Source organism: Artibeus jamaicensis, unplaced genomic scaffold, assembly GCF_021234435.1.
Source record: "Artibeus jamaicensis isolate MK-2021 breed Jamaican fruit bat unplaced genomic scaffold, CSHL_Jam_final contig_135, whole genome shotgun sequence".
Taxonomy (NCBI): Eukaryota; Metazoa; Chordata; class Mammalia; order Chiroptera; family Phyllostomidae; genus Artibeus; species Artibeus jamaicensis.
Window position 1 is genome coordinate 1041695 of NW_026521267.1, and position 27673 is coordinate 1069367.

Consider the following 27673-nt stretch of genomic DNA (forward strand, 5'->3'; position numbering starts at 1 on the left):
CATGGGATATACTGAATGTTCAGATCATCTGCCTGCTCTCTCTGATCCCCAGTGGCACTGACTTCAGTCTCTGTCAGGATGTTTCAGTTAAGACAGAAAAGTCAAAGTAGGAATTGGAGTTCAGGGGTAGGGTGGGCCTGGTGCAGCTTGGCCAGGCTTCTATGCATTTCCCCAGGCTCCATGTCTTCTGAACTGCTCTGTCCCCAGGAAGGCCCTGCCCTGTAATGACTAAAAGGCTACTGTAGCCCATCTCTACATCCAGTTTTATCTGGTGGGTGCATGGGCAATAGTTCCTTTCCCAGCTGTGTCTTTGTGTCTCCTTCCTAGAAGTCCTGGTAACATCGAGTGGCCAGGCATGAACTTGTTACTTGTCCCATGATGCTGGGAATAATCATCACAAACCCCTTAGCAGGCAGTGTGGCCCCCTGAAAAAATAGAGGACAGGATGGTCCCCAAAATAAATCAGGGCTTTACCAGAGAGGGGCAATAAGGACAACTTAATCTGTTATAAATCTATCTATAAGCTTGCTGTGATGTCCCACCTGGGATGGTGTGGATACAGACTGTTCTCTAAAAAAGCAGTCCTGCCATGACTTCCCACAGCACCCAGAGGTACACAAGTATATCTTTCCCAGTGAGTAGGCATTCTGTGCATTCATACTACCTCAGGTGGGCACCTGGGAATCCCCTCAGTCCCCCTGTCCCTATCCCTAGAAAGAGCCATTCCCAGCTCCTGCTTTGGAGGCAGCAGTAGGTTCAGGCTTTGTGGGAGCTGAATCAGCCTTTCACCTCTCACCTCTCACCTCTCATGGCACCAGTTCAACGTGTCCTTTGTTTCTCTGTCTAATAAAGGACATGGAAAATTGTTGGAGCCCAAGAGGCCTGTGAGGGGTCGAGGATAGGGTCTAGCACTGCGGGTGTGGTGACTGGGCTTGGTTTCCGGCCTCGGGGCTATCTTGGGTTGTAACAGTTCTCTGACCCCTTGAGAAACTAGCCGCTTCTCCCATCAACTCATATCTTTGGCCTGTGCATCATGTACCAAGAAAGTATGTTAGCTTGGGAACGTCCAGACTCTAAGGGAAGAGATAAACTTTGTAGGTCAAGGAAGTGAGCTACGTGCCAGAAGGCTTCTCCTTTGTTCTCCTTTGTATCCAAGATTGTATATAAGCCAGAAGACTGCGCAATAAACTTGCCTTATGCCAGCAGAGCATTTGGTCCTCTCCTTTATTTCAGTCCCTCGCTCAGCCTCATGACCACCCTTGCCGCAGCGGGCTGCAGCAGAAAATCTCATCCACCCACATCTAGAATAAGAACAACCTGGGTAATGGGATGTCTTACACACAAGCCTGTGCTTCTCCTATATGTGGTCTGTGGTGTTGATTTAGCTACCTAAAGATATTTTTGTGTCCTCATTCTCACCTACATTCTAGATAAGAATGATGACTGAAGTGTTCTTGCCCACATGTCAATCTGGTAGTTATTGACTACGTGCAGCTACTGAATATTTGAACTGTGGCTACTGCCATGAAGGAATTAAATATCCTATTCTGTTCTGTTTGTTATGTTGTATTCTATTTTATTCTCATCTATTGTCTTTATTTATATTTAAATAGCCACATGTGACTAGTGCTTATTGGACAGCACAATAATCAGACAATGGATTTTTTCAAGTGGTCTCTTTTGAGTGAATAGGTCCCTTCCAGTTTTGTTCTTAGGATTATATTCAGCAACAAAGTATTGTATTATTTGATCAAAAACATCACCACTAACAAAGGATAATGAGCAAAATAAAGCTTTATTTGAACTGCCCTACAGATCATTCTGAGACCCTGGTCACTGTCCAAGTTTACATGTAAGTCATTTTATAAATAACACCATAACTACAGCCTGCCAAGTCTACCACAAATGTGATAGGCACTGGTGCATGGTTCTCTGTGGCTAACACTGCAACAACAGACCATCACCCAGTATATGTGTGTGCTATAGTCTATGGCCATCCTGTTGGGTGTCACAGGGGTAATCGCCTAATCACCCGATGCAGCTACAGTGCAGCTACAGTCCACAGTAAGTGTTCTATACCCCACAAACCCCTTGAATACCTACACAGGTGCAAGGCACCATAGACTGTGAGATAAAGATAAGAATAACCTTTCTCTGTCCTCAAAAATCTAACTCAGCAGGCTACCTTCCCCTACATCCCACACTATCAACCCTGGCATGCTTGGATAATAAACACTTTGTGACTTGATGATTTACATCATCTTGCTAACCTTCAGAGGACTTAAGGCACATTGAAAGAAAGAAACTTCGTTCAGAGCTCCAGCTCTCATCACTGAACCTATATGGTTCTTATGCTCCAAGCATAGAATGAAGAACAGACAGTTTGCAAGGACCTGGTTATAGCCAGATTAGTGCTGTAAGTTACCTTAGTTTTCACTGGCTCCCTGAACTTCCCCACAAGAGGCATCCAAAGTAGAGAAGGAGAAATCTTTCCAGATCACAGCTTGGAGAAACAGAACATATGACTGGAGTAGCATTAGAATTTAAGGGTGAGAAATTTCATGTTATCAATTTACCAGTTGAGTTTTATTGTACACAAACTAAAAGAAGTAGAAATATACACCAAGAAAAGATGTTGTGGGCCTGAGTGTTCTCAAGATAGCAGTGTTTAAATTGAGGTACCAACACTTCCAATTCAGATTTCCAAGTATGCCAAAAAATAATTAAAAGTGCACCCTCCAATCCTCTCCATGTTTCTCCACAAAGGCAGAAAAGAATGTTTTCATAACTTTAAATGTTACAAAGAGCATGTACAAGCAAATCCACACATTCCACACATGGACTTGCATGTTATTCTTCAAAAATACAAAAGTATAAAAATAAAATCTCTGCCTTTTGTATCTAGAAACATCTGGAAAAAACATGACTCCTTCTAGTTCTCAGTCATCTGAGTAGACACACTCTGCCAGATGTTTCACCTTCCTGTGATGTCTGGAGAGGACACAGAAACAGATGATAGGGACTCTTCACCCCAGGAAACCAAATTCAAGACAAGTACAACAAACACCAACAACATATGACAGTATCCCTGCATGGGTTCTCCAACAGAAAGAAGGAAGAAGGTTCAGCACGATCTTTACATTTGAGATAGTGTGGATTATGTGCTAGGAGAAGAATGGTCTTGGATGTCTGAAAAGAAACCAAGTGAGAGCTATGTTATAAAAGGACAAGTTAAGAGCCTGGGTATAGGGTCTTGGCCACAGCCCATTACTGACCAGCAGCCCTCTTGTCTATGTGTTTCTGGTAGGCACTCAGTATTTCTGCAATTATGCTGGGGTCCTCCAGAGTGGTGGTGTCCCCCAGATCATGAGCTCTGCCTGTGATTATCTTCCTCAGGAGCCTCCGCATGACTTTTCCAGACCGAGTTTTTGGAAGACGTTTCACTACCTGGCAAAGAAGAGGTGCAACATTAAAATCTGGAAAGGTGCCTAGATTCCCAGCCGGCATCTGACTGCATTGAAATAAGGACTCTTTCCCAGGGGACTGTGGGGCCTATATGACTCTGGTTTCATCCTCCTACAATCTGGACCTAAAGCTGTAATCAACCAAAAGGGCAGAATCAACTATGAATCATGCTGAAGCCTCCACCAGGTCAGGGTTCACCACACTGTCAACACCTGTTTCTCCCATCAGCTACATTACTGAGGGCCTTCAGGTGGCAACAGAACCAAGCATGTGCCACAGCACCTTGTTTCCACCCCTGGGCCTGGGTCTGAGTTGATTTTGTCTTACATATGAGATGAGAGTTACTTAAGAGAGAAAACAGTCTTGCTTAGTGTTTGAAAATTTAGCATTTTACATTTTCAAAAAGCCACAGCCCACTCAAAGTCAGTAGTAATACATTAGGAGCTGTCTTTGGGCACTTTAATAGTGATCTGTCTTTCAAAAGCGTACAGTTCACCTAAGGAGAGTTCAGGTCTCTCTCAGAAACTCTGGTTCCAAGGCCAACAGTTTGAGCTTGTGTCACACTAGTGAGGCTTCAGAGGACCACTTCCAGTCAAAAGAACACCATAGGGGAAATGTTAATAAATGAATGAAAAGCTAACGCAGCTGAGAGGCTAGCTCAATTCTTCCACAAAACTACTTCAACACAGGCTCCCTCAGACAGGATCTGCTGGCATCTCCTTTATTGGCACAGAAAAAGGTGTCAGAAACCACACAGGGGCTGAAGAACTCTGATACTTTTCACATGTTTCTCTATCTAAAAACTCCTATGTTGGCCTCCATGTGCCAAAATAAGGGTATCTAATCTGGACTAGCACTACCCCCTGAAGAGGTGAGTTGTGAAACTTCTCTTGCTATGTCTCCCTGCCCCTCTCCCTTTTTATGACAATACTGCCATCTGCCACTCTCATCTACCACCCAGGAAACCAAACAGCTGATGCTAGTTTTGCTGTGATGTTAATTATGGGAAATGGGGAAGAAGGTATAAGATGAGCAGTGCAGTTGAACCAGAGGCAGAAGTGCACTCACCAGGATCTGATCAGGCACGGCATACTTGGCAATCTTGGTGGCCACCGTGGACCTGAGCTCACTCATTACTATCTCTGAGTCACCTGCATCTTCTTTCAACACGATGAAGGCAAATGCGGCTGAAAGGAAAACAAGATTTTGAGATGTTAGCCAGAGTATTGTACACAAATTGCCATAAATTCAAAGGATTTCAAATCATATATTGTTGGCTTTGTAGCAGCTGATTCCTTTAGTTGCATCCCTAAAGATGCATTATCATTTTCAAAGTGGAAGCCATTCTGTCAGCTCCACTGAACATCCCAGTGGGTTGGCATGTGTGGGTGAGAGCTTAGCACTATGGCTCTGGTGATGACTGGCTATGTGTGTGATCTTGGACACAGGACTAATCCTCTCTAACTATACCAGCATCTGTGAAATAACCTGTAACATGGACTAATTGGAGATTTACTATCAGCTCCTGTGAGATGGTATAAGGGAACATGGCACATGGCACTAACTTCAGGCATATGTGTCCAGCATTTTAAGCACTAGCCACAGTGGCTATCTGTATTTAAATTAAGTTAAAAATGCTGCTTACACGAGCCACTTGTTACATGAACAGCTCCATCATGGCAGAAAGTCTATTGGGCAGCAATGGCCAACCCATATCTTAGCACAGATACTTTGTCAATATCCTACCATGTTCCAGAAAAAAGTTACAGTGTCTCTAAATGCATTTCCTTTTTAATCTATCTGGGACTATCTTGTATATGGTATGAAATCAGGTTCTAATTGAACTTACTGTTCATATGAGCAGTCACTTGTCCCAGTACCATCTTGGAGAATCTGTCCTTTCCCCCACTGACTCTCCTTATTGTTCATTTGTCTGTTTCTTCCTGTACCACTTCCACTCCATCTTAATGAACTCTCCCTCTGGCATGTATCACCTAATATATTACATAGTTTCCTCATTGATCATGCTTATTGTTTATGTCTGTCTCTCTACTCTAATCCCAAACCACTACAGCATGTCAGCTCTAGGGAACAGGGACTTCTGTCTCTTTCATTTTCTGCTGTGTCTCAGTATCTACGACTGTGCCTGGAACATAGGAGGTGACCAACAAATTTTATTAAATGAATCAGTGAATGACTTTCCTGAATAAACTGCAGTCTGTAGAGAGCTACAGCCTTTGCCTGAAAGACGCCCCCTCCCATTTCTACCTGGCAAAATTCTATTCATCCCTCAAGACCCAGTTTAGCTACCTTGTACTCTGTGAAGCCTTTCCTGACTCTGTCCCTAAATGCAGCTGTGGCACTTTCTATATATGAACAGCTATGGGTCTCCCATGCCTAACTCACAAGATTGTGAGATCTTTCAGGGAAAGAACTGCATTTTACTTTTCTCTTGGTATTTGAGATTCTAGGCAGTCTAGGCCCACACTACAGGGGCTCAGAGGAAAGGGACAAAGCTAACACCTGAGCCAGCTGGGAACATCCACTGAGAGATGTCTATTGTGGGTTTAATTAAAAATTTAAAACCACCAAAGCAACATATACTGATTATCATACATTAAAACACTGTAGAATATATAAAATAAAACTGCACCTCCTCTCCCTTCATCCCCCCCCACCCCCATTAAAGGCATTGCAGAATGATGGTTGGGAGAGACTGCTGTAGCTCCATGTCCTGGCTCTGCCACTTGCTAGCTGTGTGGAAGCCACTTAACCATTCTGTGCCAGTTTTTTATTTGTAAAATGGGGAGCTAACAGTACCTCCCTCACAGATACATGTCAGGATTAAATGGTGACAACCCCTGCATAAAACCTACAATAAGTAGGTTCTCAAGGGCTGCTGGCTGCTCTCTCCAGACCCAAATTTTAAAGTTAGCTTCTGGGTTTATAGGGTTTATGTTGCCATCCTTTAAATATTAGTAGGATCACAGTGGACATGTTGCCCTGAGTGTTTCCCCCTTGTCTCTAATTGGTACTCTTTCCTGCCAGGCACTTGTATCTCTTATGAGATGGGAGTGAACTTAGCTTGGATTGTTGAATCCTGAGCAGAAATGGATCAGGAAAGCTTCAGCATGAAAGGAGAAGCCTGGCTGAGAGCCTAGTGGAGGTAGGTACACAAGGCTGAGATGAAGGACTGGTGGGACAAGAGGATGGCAAAGGAGCAGCACATTGGTCAGATCAAGTACAGAAAGAGTAGGGACATATAAATGCACAACAGTTTTTTCAGATGGCTTTAGAGTTTATCAAGAACAGTTAATGGGTTTTCATGTATTACAAGTGTACAGATGCTCAAATTTATAAGAAATCAGGAAAATACATATCACCATACCTATGATATACAAATTATCTCTCACCAGCCTGGCAGACATTAAAAGGCTTGGCAATATTAAAGTAATTTAAGATCCAGAAAATAGTGCCGAGAGCTGCTTATGGGAGCATGAAGTGTCCAAGGCCTCTGAGAGTCACACATGAAGACCTGTTTCTCCCATTTCCATCCCTTTCTGATCCCTAACTGCTCCCCCATAAATTCCAGTCTTCTGCTAACAAAGGGGAGGCAACTTCATGGACACATCCTTCTTATGGCAACTGAACATGTTTTTTAGAGCACTGAAATAAATATTAATTTTTATAATGGGTCAATTTAGAGAAAGTGCTGAGTAAATAATGGAACAGCGGAACACAAACTTGAAAGGGAGGCAGGTGACCTTAAGGACATACTTAACACAGAATATATCCAACAGTAGGAGGGAGTGTACCCAATCTCAGACACTTGGTAGGGTAGTAGAGGTCAGTCTTTCCAGCAGTACAGCACAGAATCAGTGAGTATCCAGGTCACACCAGGCCAGACCAGGATGACCACTGTGCACCTACCATTACAACACCCAGGTGAGTCTGCCCCTTCCCAGCCCCACCTGCTTAGAAACTGGCAGACCTTGAAACAAAGTGTGTCCTCAATAAAGAAGATAGTATTGATTACTCGTTCTGCATGTGCCTCTGCATGTCGCTGTGCAGTAGGAACCACAGGTCAAATTCCTCTAAAAAGAATCCCAGAGCAGCAAAAGAGCCCACTCCAGGGCATATAGCTGTAGAGCTGGCACTGAATGTTGTGTATGAGCATGTGCAAGGAGATACTGTGAGTAAGGTAGAGCATTTCATCATATGTCCTCTGTAACAGGGCTGTCAGAGTCATCATGGACACAGCAGTGAACTTCCCAAGCTTAGCTGAAGCCAAAGAGCTCAGGACTGCAGATCTAGAGCATTTCAGAAATCTGACCTTAGTCTAACAAGCATGCTTGCTGTTCAGCCTCCTCACCCAAAATCTACACTTGAAAGACAAGAAAACCAATAGTTTCACCCACAAACACCCTGCCACCATCTTCTAGAATGTGTCCTTTTACAAAGATTGTGTGATGGGAGTGAGGTAAGAGATTACAGAAGTTCCTTCCCTACCACTTACCTTCTCCTTTAATGTTGTGGGGGTAGCCAATGACAGCAGTTTCTGGCACTGCGGGGTGGCTAGCCTGCACAGAACAATAAAAAGGCAAAATATGTGGGAGCTAGAACACCTGACTGCAAATTATAGTCTCCAATCTGAGACCAACATGGCCTGTGCTCACCATTGCATCCTCGATCTCTGCAGTCCCCAGTCTGTGGCCGCTGATGTTGATGACATCGTCCATCCTCCCTGTGATCTGGTAATAGCCTTCCTCAGTTCGGTGAGCTCCATCTCCAGTGAAGTAGTAGCCTGTACCACAGTGAAGGAATTCAGAGCCCATAACTCTGAACCAGGACCCAGAAGGGCTCTTGTCCTTCCAGAAGGACATAAGGGTACCCATATCCTACCCTTGCTCTATAGAAGAAAGCTATGAAGCCCTGAGTTCTGCTGACATTCTGCCTGCTGGTCCTCCTTGCAATCCCACATGGAAATACTCTCTAGATGTGCTATTTGGCTGTATGCTAGTGAAAAGGCAAAGGGCTCTGACAAAGCAATCAAGACTACAAATGTCATGGGAGCAAAGGACATAAAAGGAGTGCACTCAAGCTTCCCAAAAAGTGAGAGTCATTTACAGGCTTAACACTGAAGATTATGGGTTACAATATGTACATTGTATATGTAAATTTCCAACTGAATGACACAAAAGCAAACTGGAAAAAAAGTAAGTCAGAAGAAAACTTACAGCCATCATGATAGTTTTCCAAGGTGGTTCCTTCAATCTTCTTTTCTAACAGCCTAAGGAGTACTCAGGATGGGTCATATGATCAGGGTTCTGTGTGCTTTCCCACGTAACCGCATGAGGTTCCTGAGGTAAGTCTTTTTCCATTTTAGACATAAAGTCAGGGATGTAAAGGGGGCAGGAAGAGGACTCAAACGCATGCCTCCAAAGTGCCTGCACTACGCTCACAGTCACCATTATCTTAGAAATGTTTTCTGAGTATAGGGTTCCAGCAGTGTGTGGAAAGGCATGACACAACTATGTTAGCAACTTCACCTGGATAAGCCTTGAAGTAGGCATCCACAAATCTCTGATGGTCTCTGTAGATGGTCCTGGCCATGCCTGGCCATGCCTGAGAGAGGCACAGAGCCCCAGAGACACTGCCACCCTCTACAACATTCCCCTGCAGACAAGAGAGACATGTATGTGAGAATATGGACAGATTCTGGTTGAGAAGCAAAGAACTGACAATAAGCATCATCCCCCTAACTGTTTGGCTAGAGGCAAAAAAATGACAAGTGTGCTCTGAGGGAACTATACCTGAGAGGGCTTCTGAGGATAACCTGGACTCACCCCATGCGGTGATTTTCTCTACTGTGTCTTTAAGAGGAGGCTCTCCAGTGTATGCTGCATGATAACATAGGCCCTTTCCACCAACCACCAGACTCTGGACATGTGTGATGTGGGTAAGTAGGCAAAGGAGGCCAGGAGGACAAAAGAAACACTAGGGAGCTTGTTAGGGTATCCATGGAGGAGGGAGTCACCTCTGTGAGGCCCTCACACACCTTCTGATCCATGAGAACTGGGACAATGCCAAAGAAGGGCCTCATCGCCATTCCTGGGAAGATTTCTGCCCCTTCTTCTGAGGGCCGTGGTGCGATGCAGATGCCACCTGTTTCTGTGGGGTGACAGGAAAGAAACACTGATGGGCCAAGAGACTAATGACACATTTATCCAGGCCATGCTGTCAAGAATTTGGGACAGACACACTGGCTGGTGCTCTCCCAGGATGGGAGGTGGTTGGAACTGCCCATTTGGGGCAAGGAAATGGCCCCCACAGTTACAAGGACTTTGTGAGGCAAAACTAGACTTGGGTTCTGGTCTCCTCCACTGTGGAATGGGAGTAGAGTAGGTGCTGCCTCTTCTCCTTTAAGGCCTTACTTGTCTAGTCTGCTTCTGTGAGAAAAGTGGAATCCACCTACTTGCACAGGAAGATGAAGAAGAATTACTTCCAGACCACTGCCTATGTCCACACAGACCAAACAAAAAAAAAAAAATGCCCACATATTCCTTTTTCACATTATCTCTCTGGCACTTCCCTCTATCAGCCTGCATGGAAATACCTCACAAAACACAGCTGTAATCTTAGTCCTGTGCTCTCCTGAATGAATGAGAACTAAGCTATTTGGAATATCCCACTTTCTGGTTTTTGGAAAGACAAAATGTCAGCTACATCTGCAGTGGTCTCCAACCCCAAACATCCTAAGTCAGATACCCAAGAGAAGAGAGTAAAAATCTAAACAAAAAGCCACAGAAAATTCCTTTTCCCACTAAAATTTATATTTAGACTTACAGTCCCTTAAACAATGAGGCTCATTCTCACCATATGTACTTGCATTAAAAAAAGTGGCTTATGAGGAAAGTAAACATTTAGCTGTGTGCTCATTATTATATGTCAGTCCTTGGGCAACATGCATTGGTATTAATTCATTCTGTCCTTATCTAGAACTCATTTTACAAAAGAGGAAACCACGCTTCAGAGAAGTCCCAAATCTTATAGTTGCAAAGCCAGGTTCCACCTCTGAGTGTCAGACTCCAGATTTTCAACAAGCACATATGTTAAGGACTGAGGCATTAGTGGTGCTGGTATCATTCACAGAGCCTCACACCCGTCCCCACTACTTGGTGTTTAGCTATGTGTTCTCAGTGCAGTGATGTTGAGACCAGAGCTGTTGCAGAAGCAATCCCACTTGTACTTGATTCCCAAGTATGCCCTGGCCCCTTTTCCTGGGAGATGCTCTCACCTGTCTGCCACCACGTGTCCACTAGTGTACATCTGCTTTCCCCCACCACATTGTGGAGCCACTCCCAGGCTTCATGGTTGATTGGTTCTCCCACTGAAATCACATACAAAATAGAAAAAGATATTAATATACCACAATAAACCTTAAACAAAAAGGAATATACTGTTAAGGCGAAAACAGCTCTATAATTTTTCTGAAGGACATAAAAGGTGGTTTGAAAAAGCAGTGAAAGCTGTCCTGTGATGGCCATGAAAGAAATACAAAATTTCATTTTTACCATTGGAGAGACAAAATTTTTTTTAAATTGACAATACAGACTTCTGCCAAGATGAAGGCATAGGTGGAGACGCAGTGCTTTCTTACACAACCAACTTTAGAGACAACTAAATATTAGCAACAGAAAACACAACCAGAACACAGAAAATTGAACTTTTTGGAAGTCTGTTAACAACATATTCTTCAGCCTGACCAGTAAGAGGGGCGAAACCAGCAGCTGGTGGAGCCGGGTAGCACAGGAAAACTCGGTCACACTACTCAGGCACGCGGAATCCAGGCGCAGGGTTGGACCTAGTGAGAGACTCAGCGAGTGAACTCGGGGAAATGGCAAGAGAGCGGGGCTGCGGGTTGTCTGTGGTCGCGCATTCGTGCGTGGATAGACAAGTGAGGGAGTGGGTGATTGGATGGGACCCAGTGGGTCCCTGCGACGAGTGGCAGCGGAGGGTACCGCCATTTCCCCACTCTGACCCCGCCTCCACGTACAGCGTCATAACCCAAAGACTCTGAGTGGCCCTGCCCTGGTGAACCACCTAAGGCTCTGTTCCTTACCCAGCTGCCAGAAACAGCAGAGGGGGCCAACATTTCCCCACTCTGACCATGCCCCCACATACAGCGTCAAAACCCAGCAACCTGGGAGTCCAAGGCTCCACTCCTCATACTTAAAGGGCGTGTGAACAGACCAAAAATGGCTCAAGATCTCAAAGCACCAGAGCCTATAAATCTAAGCAATGAAGAAATAGCAAAACTCTCAGATGCACAGTTTAAAACACTGGTGATCAGGATCCTCACAAAACTGGTTGATTATAGCCACAAATTAGACAAACATATGAAGGCAAAACTAATTGAAATGAATGGAATTGCATAGAAAACCAATAGCGATGAAAAGGAAACTGGGAATAAAATCAATGAAGTGGACCGGAAGAAAGCAAATAATGGCCAAACAGAAAAGAGTGAAGAAGCAAAAATTCAAAAAAAATGAGGAGAGGTTTAGGAACCTCCAGGACATCTTTAAATGCTCCAACATCCAAATTATAGGGGTACGAGAAGGGGGAAAGGAACAGCCACCAGTGGAAAACTTATTTGAACAAATAATAAAGGAGAATTTCCCCAATCTGGCAAAGGACAGAGATTTCCAGGAAATCCAGGAAGCTCAGAGAGTCCCAAAGAAGTTGCACCCAAGAAGAAACACACCAAGGCACATCATAATTACATTAGCCAAGATTCAGATGAAGGAGAGAATCCTAGAAGCAGCAAGAGATAAGGGGACAGTCACCTACAAAGGAGTTCCCATCAGACTGTCAGCAGATTTCTCAAAAGAGACCTTACAGGCAAGAAGGGGCTGGAAAGAGGTATTCCAAGTCATGAAATCCAAAGACCTACAACCAAGATTACTCTATCCAGCAAAACTTTCATTTAGAATGGAAGGACAGATAAAGTGCTTCTCAGATAAGATCAAATTCAAGGAGTTCATCATCACCAAGCTCTTATTGTATGAAATGTTAAAGGGACTTACCTAAGAAAAAGAAGTTAAAAAAACATGAACAGTGAAAGGACATCAAACTCACAGTTATTAACAACCACACCTAAAACAAAAGCAAACAAAGAGGACAGCTAGATCAGAAGTGGAAACACAGAAATGAAGATCTCAAGGAGGGTTAGCAACAGGAGAGTGGGAGGAGGAGAAGGGGGGAAAAGGGACAGAAAATAAGTAGCATAGACAGTAGATAGAAAATAGATGGGGGGGCAAGAATATCATGAGAAATATAATCTAAAGAACTTGAGATACATGGTCATAAACTAAAGGGGGTAATGGTGGGGATGGGGGGTAGGGTGGAGGGGAATGAAGGGGGGAATAGAACAACTGTAATGGCATAATCAATAAAAAAAAATTTAAAATAAATAAATAAAATTGACAATACAGGGGAAAGAATATCATATGCACTTTAGAAGTGTAATTTGAGGGGAATGCTGGGAAGATGGCGACAGAGTAAGATGGAGCTGATACTAGCTCCTGTACTCATGGGTGAAAATCCTGGCAGATCTATAGAGAAACAGCACAATAAACCATCGGTTACCCAGCATTTATGAAATTAAAAGACCAGAGATTGTGACCGACGCTGAAACACCAGACGGAGGCAGAGTCAGCTACTGGAGCTGGGTCTCACGCGGCCCCTGTGCTGCTGCCAGAGCAACAGGCCTGGGAGCCGGGGAGTCAGGTATAGAAGCCGGACACGCCAAGCCCCTGTGACGGTCCTGGGAGACAGAGGAGTCAGGAACCGGAGCACGGACATTCTCGGCCCCTGTGCCGATGCCATAGCTACTGGCCTGGGCAACTGAAGGGTCAGTTGCAGGAGCTGGGACACCAAAGGCCCCTGTGACGCCACCATACAGACAGGCCTGGTCCCTGAGGAGCCAGCTATGGGAGCCGGGAAGTTCTCAGCTCTTGTGCCGCTGCCATAGTGACGGGACTGGACGCCGGAGAGTCAGGTATGGAAGCCGGGACACTCCAAACCCCTGTGCTGCTGCCATAGCGACAGGACTGGACACTGGGGAATCAGGTATGGGAGTTGGGACATTCTAAGCCTCTGTGCCACTGCCACAGAGACAGGATTAGATGCCAGGAAGTCAGGTACGGAAACCAGGACACTCCAAGCCCCTGTGACGGCCCTGGGCAGCAGAGAGAGCCAGATACGGGAGCCGGGACATTCCCAGCCTCTGTGCCACTGCCATAGTAACGGGCCTGGGTGCTTGAGAACGCGGCTACTAGAGCTGGGACATTCAGCAGTGGTAGGGGACCAATGCAGGGACCAGCGCGAGGACCAGCGTGAGTGTAGGTGGAGACTAAGAACATCAAGAAACTTCAAGGAGTCTGCACCACTGAACTTCAAAGGATCATACCATAGAAGTTTACACCATAAAACCAGGGTTTGAGAACAGATCAATTTTGGAAGCAGAGACTAACAAGAAGAGTCTCAAACAATGGGAAGACAAAGAAACAATCCCCAAATGAAAGAAAAAGCAGAAACTTCAGAAAGAATGTTAGATGAAATAGACGCTGATCAACTATCAGACAGTGAATGCAAAGCACTGGTTATTACGAAGTTCAAAGAGCTCACAGTGAACTACCAGAAACTACAGGGGAACTATAATGATCGCTCTGCAAACTACAGCAACATCAAAAAGGAAATGGAAACTATCAGCAAGAGACAAGAGGAAATGAAGAACACAATTTCCGAATTGAAGTACACAGTAGAAAGTTTCAAAAGTAGGATAGATGAAGCGGAGCATAGGATTAGTGAGTTGGAGGACAAGGTAGAAAGCATCTCACAGAAAGAGCAAGAAAATGAAAAGAGGCTCAGAAAGAATGAAGAGGGATTAAGAGAAATGCAAGACAATATGAAACGTAATAATATCCGAATAATAGGAATACGAGAAGGAGAAGAAGAAGAACAAGGGATAGAAAATGTATTTGAACGAGTAATGAGAGAAAATTTTCCTAATTTGATAAGAGAAAAAGTCTCACAAATCCAGGAAACACAGAGAGTCCTAACCAAGAGGAACCCAAGGAGGCCCACTTCAAGACACATCATCATCAAAATGGCAAAATTCCAAGACAAAGAGAGAATCTTAAAGGCAGCAGGGAGAAAAAAGAAGTAACATACAAGGGAGCCCCAATAAGGCTAGCTACTGACTTCTCAATGGAAACACTTCAAGCAAGAAGACAATGGCAAGAAATATTGCAAGTAATGAGAACCAGAGGCCTACAACCAAGGCTACTTTACCCAGCAAGGCTCTCAATCAAGATAGATGGCCAAATAGAGAGCTTCCAAGACAAAAGAAGTCTAATAGAATATGCCTCCACCTAACCAGCTTTACAAGAAATACTAAGAGGACTGCTCTAAGGGAAGGAAGGATAAGAGGGAGACAGAGAGGAACACAGGTACAAAAATGGCAATGAATAAGTACCTATCAATAATAACCTTAAACGTAAATGGATTAAATGTTCCAATCAAGACACAGAATAGCTCAATGGATAAGAAAGCATGACCCACACATATGCTGCCTACAAGAGACCCACCTCAGGACAAAACACCATCACAGACTAAAAGTGAAAGGCTGGAAACAAGTTTTCCAAGCAAACGCACAAGAAAAAAAAGCTGGGGTAGCAATTCTCATATCAGACAAAATAGACTTCAAAAAAAAGGTTATAAAGAGAGACCCAGAAGGTCATTTCATTATATTCAAGGGAAGAATCCACCAAGAAGACATTAACATTGTAAACATATATGCACCAAACATAGGGGCACCCAAATATATCAAGAAAATCTTAGAGGACTTCAAGAAAGATATTGACAGCAACACAATTATAGTAGGGGATTTTAACACCCCACTATCAAAAATGGACAAATCTTCCAAACAAATTATCAACAAAGATAATGTGGCATTAAACAACACCCTAGATGAAATGGACTTAACTGATATATATAGAGCCCTACATCCCAAAGAAGCTAAATACACATTCTTTTCAAATGCACATGGAACATTTTCAAAGATAGACCACATGACAGGACACAAAACGAGCCTCAAAAAATTCAAGAAAATTGAAATCATACCAAGCATCTTCTCTGACCACAAGGGACTGAAACTAGAAACCAACCCCAAAGAAAAAAACCCAAAGCACCCAAAAACATGGAGACTGAATGGTATGCTATTAAACAACAAATGGGTCAAGAATGAAATTAGGGAAGAAACCAAACATTTCTGAAAACAAATGAATATGATCTCACAACAACCCAAAACTTATGGGACACAGTGAAGGCAGTCCTGAGAGGGAAGTTTATAGCAATACAGGCCTACCTAAAGAAAATAGAAACATTTCAAACAAACATCCTAACCCTATGCCTGCAAGAACTGGAGGAACAACAACAAAGACAGCCCAGAGCAAGCAGAAGGAAGGAAATAACCAAGATCAGAGCAGAATTAAATGGCATAGAAAGTAAAATCACAATTCTAAGGATCAATGAATCCAGGAGTTGGTTCTTTGAGAAGATAAACAAAATAGACAAGCCTTTAAGTAGGCTCATCAAGAAAAGAAGAGAGAGGACACAAATAAACACAATCAGAAATGAAAAAGGAGAGATTACAACTGATACCACAGAAATAGAAAGGATTGTAAGAAATTACTATGAAGAACTGTATGCCAAGAAATTTGAGAACCTAGTGGAAATGGACACATTTCTAGAAAAATACAATCTTTCAAAACTCAGTGAAAAAGAAGCAGAAAATATAAATACACCAATAACAGCAAAAGAAATTGAAGCAGTAATAAAAAAACTCCCATCACACAAAAGCCCTGGACCAGATGGATTCACAGGAGAATTCTACAAAGCATTTAAGGAAGAGCTAACCCCTATTCTCCACAGACTATTCCAAAAAATCCAGAAGGATGGAAAACTCTCAAATTCTTTTTATGAAGCTAGCATCATCTTAATTCCAAAACCAGATAGAGACACAACAAAGAAAGAAAACTTCAGGCCAATATCGCTGATGAACATAGAGGCTAAAATCCTCAACAAAATATTGGCAAATTGCATCCAACAATATATCAAAAAGATCATACACCATGACCAAGTGGGATTCATCCCAGGGATGCAAGGATGGTTCAATATTCGCAAATCAGTAAATGTAATACATCACATAAACAAAAGCAAAGACAAAAATCACATGATCATATCAATAGATGCAGAAAAAGCTTTTGATAAGGTACAACACCCATTTATCATAAAAACACTCAGCAAAGTGGGAATACAGGGAGCATTTCTCAAAATAATAAAGGCCATATATGAGAGACCTACAGCCAATATCATACTCAGTGGGAAAAAACTAAAAGCTTTTCCACTAAGATCAGGAACAAGACAAGGATGTCCACTTTCACCACTTCTATTCAATATAGTATTGGAAGTTTTAGCCACAGCGATCAGGCAAGAAAAGGAAATAAAAGGCATCCAAATCAGAAGGGAGGAAGCAAAACTGTCACTCTTTGCAGATGACATGATAGTGTACATGGAAAATCCTATAGACTCTACCCAAAAACTGCTCGAACTAATTAATGAGTTTGGCAAAACAGCTGGTTACAAAGTCAATATCCAGAAATCAAAGGCATTTTTGTATACCAACAGTGAATCAGCAGAAGCAGAAATCAAGGAAAAAATCCCATTTGATATAGCAAAAAGAAAAATAAAATATCTGGGAATAAACCTAACTAAGGAGGTAAAAAACCTGTATGCAGAAAACTACACAGCACTGAAGAAAGAAATGAAGGAAGACACAAACAAATGGAAACATATACCTTGTTCATGGATTGGAAGAATTAACATCATCAAAATGTCCATACTACCCAAAGCAATATACAGATTCAATGCAATACCTATTAAAGTACCAATGCCATATTTCACAGACATAGAACAAACACTTCGAAAATTTATATGGAATCATAAATGAGCCCGAGTAGCAGCTGCTCTTTTGAGAAAGAAGAACAAAGTAGGGGGGATCACAAAACATGATATCAAACTGTATTACAAGGCCACTGTAATCAAAACAGCCTGGTATTGGCATAAAAACAGGCACATAGACCAATGGAACAGAACAGAGAGCCCAGAAATCAACCCAACTCTCTACAGTCAACTAATATTTGACAAAGGGGGCAGTAACATAAAATGGAGGAAAGATAGCCTCTTCAACAAATGGTATTGGGAGAACTGGACAGCTACGTGCAAAAAAGTGAAACTTGAGCACAGACTTCCACCATACACCAAAATAAATTCAAGGTGGATAAAAGACTTAAATGTAAGTCGTGACACCATTAAAGTCCTAGAGGAAAACACTGGCAAGAAAATCTCAGATATTTCACGCAGCAACTTCTTTACTGATATGTCCCCTAGAGCAAGGAATGTAAAGGAAAGAATAAACAAATGGGATCTCATCAAAATAAAAACCTTCAGCATGGCTAAAGAAAACAGTATTAAATTAGCAAGACAACCAACTGTATGGGAAAACATGTTTGCCAATGATACCTCGGACAAAGGTTTAATCTCCAAAATATACAAAGAACTTACACGACTCCCCTCTAAGAAGACACCCAACCCAATTAAAAAATGGGAAAAAGACTTGAACAAACACTCCTCCAAGGAGGACATACAGAACATTCAGAGACACATGAAGAAATGCTCAATATCGTTAGCTATCAGAGAGATGCAAATTAAAACCACAATGAGATACCACTTTACACCAGTCAGGATGGCTATCATAAACAAAGCAACAAACAACAAATGTTGGAGAGGGTGTGGGGAAAAGGGGTCCTTAGTTCACTGTTGGTGGGATTGCAGACTGGTACAACCATTATGGAAAACACTATGGAATTTTCTCAGAAAAATAAAAATCGACCTGCCTTTTGACCCAGCAATTCCACTGCTGGGATTATATCCTAAGAATCCTAAAACATCAATTTCAAAGAACCTATCCACCACAATGTTCATAGCAGCACAATTTACAATAGCCAAGAGTTGGAAGCAACCTAGGTGCCCATCAGTAAATGAATGGATCCAAAAATCGTGGTACATATACACAATGGAATTCTATGCTGCAGAGAGAAAGAAGGAGCAACTACCTTTTGCAACAACATGGATGGAACTGGAAAGCATTATGCTGAGTGAAATAGGCCAGGTGCTGAAAGACAAATACCATATGATCTCACCTTTAACAGGAAGCTAAACAACAAAACAAACAAGCAAGCAGGAAAAAAAAAACAAAAAAACAAAGACACTGAAATAGAGAACAAGGGGATAGTGACCAGAGGGGAGAAGGAAGGGAAGTTAAGGGGAAAAAGGGGGAGGGATTTGGAGGAACAAATAGGAAGGACACAGGGACGAGAACTAAGGGGGGTGGAAATGGGAGAGAGGTGGGGAGCAAGGGGCGGGGGAGGCTGGGATGGGAAAAATAGACAAAAAACTGTACTTGAAAAATAACTAAATAAAATTTAAAAAAAAACAAAAAAAAATTTATAAAAAAGAAGTGTAATTTGATATAGCAATTTGGATATTTCTCTTAATATTTAAGAATGCATAAACCCTATACAACTACTTTGGTCAATTGTTTGGTGTGGATTACACTAAAGTTAATATAGATTTATCCTATTATGTAAAATGTTACTCCTGACACACACTCCACAAAAACAAGAGCCTATGTTTATTGAAAATGGACACATACAAGGGTGTTCACTGTGGCCAAAAATTAAAATGCTATCCATCAAAAGTCAAATGGAGAAATAAAGTGTGGTATATTCATTCAGTGAACTACCATACAACATGAAAACAAGTAAGTCACTACTACCATAGGGATTAACCTCAGAGTCATGGCCCAAAGCAATTGCAGCAGGCACAATAGTAACACATGAATAATAAGTCCATGTGTATGAAGTTCAAGAATAAGCAAATCAATCCACACTGAGAACAGCCAAGTAATATATCTGAGGGCTCCTGAGTGGGAGGGAGCATAAAGGAGCTTTCTGGGGACTGGACATTTCTATGGCTTTATCTGGGTGTGGTAACATATATGTATATATGCAAATAGTTCTCAAGCTGAACACCTACATTTGTGCATTTCACTGTATTTTATATCTTTTTTTAAAGCTTTTATTTATTTATCTTTAGAGGGGAAGGGAAGGAGAGAGGGAGAGAAATATCAATGTATGGTTGCCTCTTGTGTGTCCCCCTGCTGGGAACTGGTCTGCAACCCAGGTATGTGCCCTGACTGGGAATCGAACCATGGTTGCTTGATTCCCAGGCCCGCGCTCAATCCACTGAGCTACACCAGCCAGGGCCTTATATCTTAATAGAGAGGGAAAAGTGCTTATGCCCTATGACTCTGTTGCCAATTCTCAATGTCTACTTTCTGTGGTCTGAATGTGTATGCCTCCCAAGTTTATGTTGAAATACTAACACTAAGACACTACATTGATGTATACTACACTATACTCACACCAGACTAGCATTTAGCCAGAAGGTGCAGGTTTAGACATACTGTTGCTAAAATACTTAAATACTGTCATGATGATTGCCTCTTGTTCAGGACCTTCCAGATGCAGCAGCTAACCAAGGTCTGTCCTGACCAGGGTCTCCCATGTTGGTCTATTATCACAGCAGGAGACTAGCACCACGCTGGCCTTGTCCAGGTATGAAGCATACAGCTCATCTGACAGCCAACAACCCAATGTCCAGAACATCCAAGGAAATCCCCAGGAGAAGCAGCATAGAGAGAGGCTTTGAGGGAGGGCTGGGATCCTAAGGTGGAAGGGGGCAATGGGGCACTGTAGGCAAGGCAGACAGAGTAAACCAAGGCCCTAAGTTCTGTATCAGCATTGCTTGTCCTCATGACTGACAAGTTAGGGTACACACTGTCACTAAGCTCTCTTTTCCATGGAGAAAACTGGTAGAAAGATATATCCCATGAAAAACTACAAAGCAGGTCTATGTATTCACCAAGGAACATGGAGGACCTCTCACCATTTTTTCCTCCTGACCACACCTGACAACACATGTTGGTTCAGAAGTGAAATGAACCAGGGAAAAGCAGAGAGAACAGGCAGGACTTCCCAGTACTTTCTGAAGTAATCCCATTTCACCTTTGCCAAAAGCCTTCATATAACTTGGCAACCTTTGTCAAACTAAAATTGAAGATAACCCTTGATCTTACAACTACCTGCCTGAAAATATCTAAAGTGAGAGCAGTGCACAGCACAGCACATAATGACATTTATAACAGTGCTTGGAAATAATCATTACCCAACATCACAGGAATACTCAGTGTACAGTAATTGATTTCCACAGAGCAATCCCATGCAGCCACTGAAGAAAGGACTCAGCCCTTAACTTATGGAGTTGGTAAGAATTCATGAGGATGAAACCCATAATAAGTACAGAAAGTGTTTGGAATGCTGTGTTCCATACTGTTAATAGCTGTGGTCTCTGAGGAAGGGCTGACAGGCCTCTCTTCCTACTTGATGTAGACTGGCATTGTTTGAATGCATCATGTCTGTGGTCACAGACATGACCACATAGCTCTGAGGAGGGGCTGAGAGGCCTCTCTTCCTACTTGACGTAGACTGGCATTGTTTGAATGCATCATGTCTGTGGTCACAGACATGACCACATAGCTTTCGTGATTAAAATTATTTAGAAACCTGCAGTAGCTCTGATAGACAGTACCCATGCCCTCTCTAGCTACAGAGCAGTGCTCACCTGACCCCAGTGTCCGCAGGGATGAGCGGTCGTACTTCCTCACCCAGGCATCTCCATATTTCAGCAACAGCCGAATAGCCGTCGGGGCACCATAGAACTGATTGATCTTCAATCTCTGCACCATCTCCCAATACCGACCTACAAAAGAGCTCCAATTCAGTCAGTCTAAGAGCCCACCAAACAGTATCTATTTTAACCTAATTTAGAGATCAGTCAACAAACTCAGTACTGAATACATGCAAATACCTACATTGTTTGTAAAAGCAAGATTCAATACCCATCACGGGATCGGAAGGGAGACCTCTGGGAAGGTTCCCTGTGGCAGTTGTCCCGCAGCACACAGCCATCTACAGGCTGGCCCTTTTGTAAAGAGTCTTTACCTGGCTCCAGACACCCACACTTACACAGTGTACCTCATATGATATAGTGAGGAATCAGTTAAAAAGATATTACTGTGAATTTAAAAATAACCCATGTAGCATTAACATAGAACTTGTGTTTAGTTGCATTTAAATGCTCTCTACAGTGGTGACTGGTGCTCCCCTGGAATACTGCAGACAGGTCATTAATGCATGCATCCCAGGAAGCAGGGCAACTGCCCAGGGTGCACTCATCTCATTTCCTATAAGTTGCTCTCCCCACCTGCCCATCCCCTGAACTTCCACCATTGCTCTATACACAGGAAGCTGCATTTAAAGAGGTAGAAGTGACTGCATCTAAGACATGGCTCTTAATCTCTAGCTATGCCCCCTACATATCCTTCCTAAAGGGAGACTAGAGAGGAGCAAGGGGAAATGACAACAAAGATGTTCCACACACAACTGTCAGCGCTGTGGGATGTTTGGGCAAGAGCCTTCTGGCAGGGCCACCATCACTGGATTACATTAAAAAAATACTTGAGGTCATTGAGCTGAGTGGGAGGAAGATGCTGAGGTAAGCAAGACACAACCATGTTCTCCAAGTGAAATCAATTCATGGAGGTGGCACCAGGCCATGCATGACACACTTTGACAGAACAGCCCTGGAGGCACAGGTGGAAGGCTTTCCTTCTCCATCTGGGGGACCTGCAGAAACTGTAAGTGGCATGGACTTCAAGGAAAGACTGGACCTGGTCTGGAGGCTCTTGACGTAAGAGGAACAGCCTGAGACACACAGCTTAAGTTAAAGAATTCTGCAGTGGGTGGTCTTGAGACAGATTCCAGTACCAAATTAGACCTCCTTCTATTACTCATCTGATTGTATTGTGGACAAGGCCCCCAGCTCTGGCCCATTCAGCAAAGCCCAAGGCTTGGCAGCTATGCAATGGGACCGTGAACCACAACCAGGCCAGAGTACAGGCCTTTACACCACCCACTTGTGCACCTCTCCTCCTCCCTCAAGCTCCCTCCCAGGGACCCTATTCGGGTTTCCAGTCCTCACCAGCATCAGGGTAAACTGGGGTGCTCTCAAAAAGGACACTGGTTGCTCCATTGCAAAGGGGTCCATATACCACATAGCTGTGTCCAGTGATCCAGCCGATGTCAGCCACACAGCCGAAGACATCTCCTGGCTGGTAGTCAAACACAAGCTGAAGAAACAGGAGAGGCTGTCAGAAGCCTATAACCCCACATTCCCACACGTCACTAAGAGTGTTCTATAACTACAAGAGGCAGCTGCTCCATGGCCACCAAGAGCAGAGGAGTAAGTTAAAAGACAGAGTTATTGGTACAAGAACACAGTGACTCAGAGGACAATGAAAGAAGCCAGACCTCAGAGTGTACACTGCATGATCCCAGCTTGAGAAAGCCAATCTGTATGCAGAGGTCACACTACAACTGGTCTTGCTGGGGTCCTGGTTTTGAGGGGTAGGTAAGGACCTTCCAGGGGCTGAAGATGCCCCATGCCCACATGTACTCACAGGTAAAACTTTATCTAGTGGTATATATAAGGGCATCTTTAAGAATTAAATTATGCCACAATTTTAAAAATCATTTAAAAGCTGCAAAAAATTTAAATAAAAAAGACCTAGAAGTGCCTCAAGCATCATTAGCTTCTAAGAACCTGGGAGGAGAGATGGGTATCTCCTGCATTCTTGCCAAAGGGTCCAACCTGAGCCTGATCACATCTCTGGATCTAAATGCCCTTTGCAGGAAACATGGAGGACAGAGGGAAAAATGGCCAGATACTACAACAAAGTTGAAGGAAATGGAAGGAATGGAGGGAAACCTTTAGGGTAAAAAAGACTTAAAAGAGCCCTGGTTGATTTGGCTCAGTGGTTGAGTTCTGGCCTGCAAATCAAAGGGTTGTCAGTTCAAGTACCAGTCTAGGGCACATGCCTGGTAGGGGGCGTGCAAGAGGCAACCACACGTTGTTGTCTCTCTCCCTCTCTTTCTCCCTTGCTTCCCCTCTGTATAAAAGTAAATAAAATCTTTTTAAAGAAAAGGCTTAAAAGACACAGCACAATATGTCAGTGGCAAGAGTAAGCTACAGGATCTAAGGATGCATATCCAGGTGATAACTAGAAAAAGGAAAACATAAGGCACTGATGCTACGCTATACAAGTCAGAATGTGCAAAGAGGGCTGAGAGTGGAAGAGCTGTGAAAGGGCTTCCGTAAGAATAGCGACATTCCATTTCCTGAATGAAATGGGTTTACCTTATAATAATTTATTAAGCCACACATTTGATTTGGATGTTTTTCTGTATGTGCTCTATTACACAATATTTTTTTTTAAATCGGGGAACAAGGGGCTCTAGTTTTCTGCTGCCAGAGACAAAAGGTGAGATTCTCCAGGAGTTCCCAGACAGCACAGTGGTGGTTTGGACGTGGCTAGGTCCCTGTGGAGTCATGTCCAAGCAGGGGATGAGAGAGTATGGATTCTTTCAAGGAAGACTGTACTTTCATTGCTCTGGTCAATCAGGAAACCCATATCCAAAAACCCCACAGCATTTTGAAAAAGGATTTTTAATACAACTCAGACACAAATTGTCAAGTCTTTCAACAGTCTAGAGATTTCTTTCCTTGAAGTCCTGGGGCTAGTATGAGAGCACCATGGGAAAACATGAGTCCCTCTTACCCATGGGAACCACTTTACAGCGGGAGTTCTAAACCCTAAATTCATTCTCACCTAGCCCCTGCTCAATCTTGCCAGGGAGGCAAGCACCTCCCACCCTCCACTTGCCACCATGGTCATACCCTGTGCGTCATGGCAGCATACAACAGGTAGCCTGCCTGGGTGTGCACAAGGCCCTTAGGCATCCCAGTGCTCCCAGATGTGTATAGCAGAAAGAGCATGTCCTCACTGCCCATGCTCTCTGGGGCACACACAGGGTCCTCCTTGGCCATTTCCTGTAAGGGAGAAGACAAAAACAGCCCCACCCAGGGCAGTTAGCCTCTCCTCTCCATTTGGCTTCCCTGAGAACACCTCTCCCTGGCTACTGTGAGACTCAGGCTGACTGGATTAGAGCTCACTTCTCTGGCCTGCCCTGGTTCAAGTTTAGATGCTGAGAAGACACAAAATAGAAGAATGAATCCCATCATTTCTGTTACATTAACTGTTACACTGTATTTGTGGTATTTGAGTTCTATCTTCCCACCCAGGATATAAGCCCATCAAAACTACAGGGGAACCCTGGACACCTCTGAGCAACCCCACATTCAGAACCACAATCTGACAAGACTCAGACCCAGTTAAGCCAACAATCTACTCTCCTCCTCAAACCATACAAAGCAAGGTAAACTCACCTGCTCAAGTGGGACATCCAGATGCCCCATGTGGACCTTGTTGTCTGTCCTGTGAGCTACCAAGACATGCTGGATGGTCGGGCAGTGCTTCACAGCTTCATCCACTATCTTCTTCAGCTCTACCACACGCCCTCCTCGCAGTCCTTGATTGAAGGTGATAATCACCTTACACTTTGCTAAGAGAAACAATGGACATTTCTGATCAGTTTTCTTTCCACTGAGCCTCATAGCCCAGACTGGCAGTCACACACTGCAAACACAGGATGTGATAGAGAAAGTTCAATATTGAGGAAAAGAGTCAACAAAAAAGTGAAGGGTAAGCCTACTGTGCAATCTTTATACATAATACAGAAGCACCAGGCCTTTTCCTAGCTCTGAGGAAAAGCAAGAAACAACAGAAAATAAACTAAAGCTGAATTCTTCCAGCCTTTCACCATTTTTTCCTACCTGCCCGAAAGGCTTTTCCAGGTGACAAGCCATCACATTGCCCACAGCCACCATGAGGCAGAGAACAAGAAAGCCGGGCAGCCAGAGACCAAACCCCAACATAACTTGTGCTTCCCCTAAATTTTCTAGGACCAAACTGCCAGGACACAGAGACACTACCCCAGGTGGATGCCAGGAGCTGTTGGTCCCTACCCTCACCTTCGGGGGAGGCCCTGCAGGCTCCACACCGGCTCTTCAATGATGCAGACAGGCTCAGCCAGGCTCAGGGCAGTGCTAGGCTGACAGCAGAGCAGGGAATTAGGTACAGACACAACTATACCTCAGACCACAAAAGAATGATCCTCCACACTGTCTTAACTTGAATGAAATAGTGGAATCAGGCTACAGTTGGTATTTTTTTTAATCCTCACCCAAGGATATGTTTATTGATTTTAGAGAGAGAGAAGGAGAGAGAGAGGCAGAAACATCAATGTGAGAGAGAAATATTGATTGGTTGCCTCCCGTATATGTCCTGGCCGGAAATCGAATCCACAACCAAGGTACATGCCCCAGACAATACTCTAACCAACTGAGTCACTTTGCCAAGGCTACAGTGGGTTTTTATATGGTTCCCTACAGAAGAGCCTGGAACAAATACCCAGTATAGTACTGTCTAGTGGGGCCCAGGCACATCACTTGAAACTTTTAATCAAGGTCTTCTTTTGGAGTCACAGGAAGGAGTGCTACGGAATTACTCCAACTCTAGCAGCCCTCAACAAGTGGTTCTCAAGAACTGGAGTATAAATACCTTAACTCTCTCACCCCAGGGTAGAGGGGTTATCCTGACACATGTCTAGAGTTGGCCAAAAAGTTCATTTGGTTTTTTTTCTTGTGAGATGGCTCTAGTAGCACATAGTTGTCTTTAACTTCATTACAAACAATTTTTGATATTATATTGTGAAAGCTGTCATATCAGTATGCATTTAAAGAAAACTTCCCAAAATTGGTGAATTTTTGTGTAGCCATTTTAATATTGAAGATGGAAGAAAATATGCAACATTTCGGCATATTATATTTTATTATTTCAAGAAAAGTAAAAGTGCAACTGGAACACAAAAAAAAGATTTGTGCAGTATATGAAGAAGGTATTGTGACTGATGGAATATGTGAAAGTGATTTGTGAGCTTTTGTACCATAGATTTCTCTCTGTGTAATGCTCCACAGTTCAGTAGACCAGTTGATAGCAATCAAATTGAGACATTAATTGAGAACAATCAACATTATACGAAGCAGGAGATAGCCAACACACTCAAAATATCCAAATCAATAAAGCTATTGGTGAAAATGAAAACCGTCTTTTATTTTATAGAAAAAATGATACAGACTTTTCGGCCAACCCAACAGTTTTCTCATCTTGCAGGGTTTCCCCGTGGGACTAAGCTCTGGTCACCCACTGTAAAAGCTGATCGATCTTACTTGATTCCCTTTCCCAGCCTCACTCCAACAGCCTTATAGGCACTTCTCAAATGAACCTAAACTCTCATCTCAGGATCTGCTTCTAGGAGAGCCCTATCTAAGGCACAAATCTCAACTCAGCTTTTCAGTATGAAAAGCAGTTTCTAGCAACATACCCACATTCTTTCTACCTCTCAAGAGCCCTAGGAAATGAAATAGTCTCGAGGGCTACCTGAGAATTCTCCAGACAGATCTTTGCAGCTGGATGACTCAGCAGAGTCATACAGAGGTCAAAGAGATAACCTAGACTGCCAGGGGTGTCGTGGACAGTGCCATCTGGCTCTGCATACCAAGGGACCCTTGCCACACACACTCTTTGCTCCTTAGGCCTTGAGAATCAGTCACCTTGTGAAAAATTCTGTATGGTACAGCCTGTCACAGATTCTCCAGGACTATGTCCCTCAGAACTGGGACTGGTCCAGGTGAGCTTCCTGTGAGGAAGGAAGGGAGGTGACCCAGCAGATGCAAAGGTACCCTTCTCAAGGAAGCCCCAGGAGAAAACACTGGCCTGGTCCATCCAGTATACTAGTATTGTGTTATGTGGGTTTTAGCTCCTACCTAGCCTCCCTTGGCTGATGCCTCATTCCTGGCCACTCATTTGTCCAAAGCCTCCACTTGGGTTGTTCTCAAGAGCAGGTGGAGAGGTTTGTTCCCTAGGAGGTATGCAGGGAGCACA

General features: G+C 43.4%; 1 protein-coding gene across 2 annotated transcripts in view; it reads right to left on the minus strand.

Moving 5' to 3' along the window:
* Nucleotides 1–1776: 1776 nt before the first annotated feature.
* The window catches only part of ACSS1 (acyl-CoA synthetase short chain family member 1), an 84855-nt gene continuing 58958 nt past the window's right edge, over nt 1777–27673 (minus strand). Inside the window, exons 4-15 of one of the 2 annotated variants that reach the window (XM_053667236.1) lie at nt 25057–25232; nt 24508–24660; nt 22753–22900; nt 21334–21471; nt 10763–10855; nt 9524–9636; nt 9015–9141; nt 8142–8269; nt 7982–8045; nt 4534–4652; nt 3276–3447; nt 1777–3189 (exon numbers count right to left, since the gene is read on the minus strand). In XM_053667236.1, coding sequence (XP_053523211.1) covers nt 3158–3189; nt 3276–3447; nt 4534–4652; nt 7982–8045; nt 8142–8269; nt 9015–9141; nt 9524–9636; nt 10763–10855; nt 21334–21471; nt 22753–22900; nt 24508–24660; nt 25057–25232 — 1463 coding nt within the window. In that variant the 3' untranslated portion in view covers nt 1777–3157. The remainder of the gene's footprint in view (nt 3190–3275; nt 3448–4533; nt 4653–7981; nt 8046–8141; nt 8270–9014; nt 9142–9523; nt 9637–10762; nt 10856–21333; nt 21472–22752; nt 22901–24507; nt 24661–25056; nt 25233–27673) is intronic. The other variant, XM_053667238.1, reaches the window with a different exon arrangement.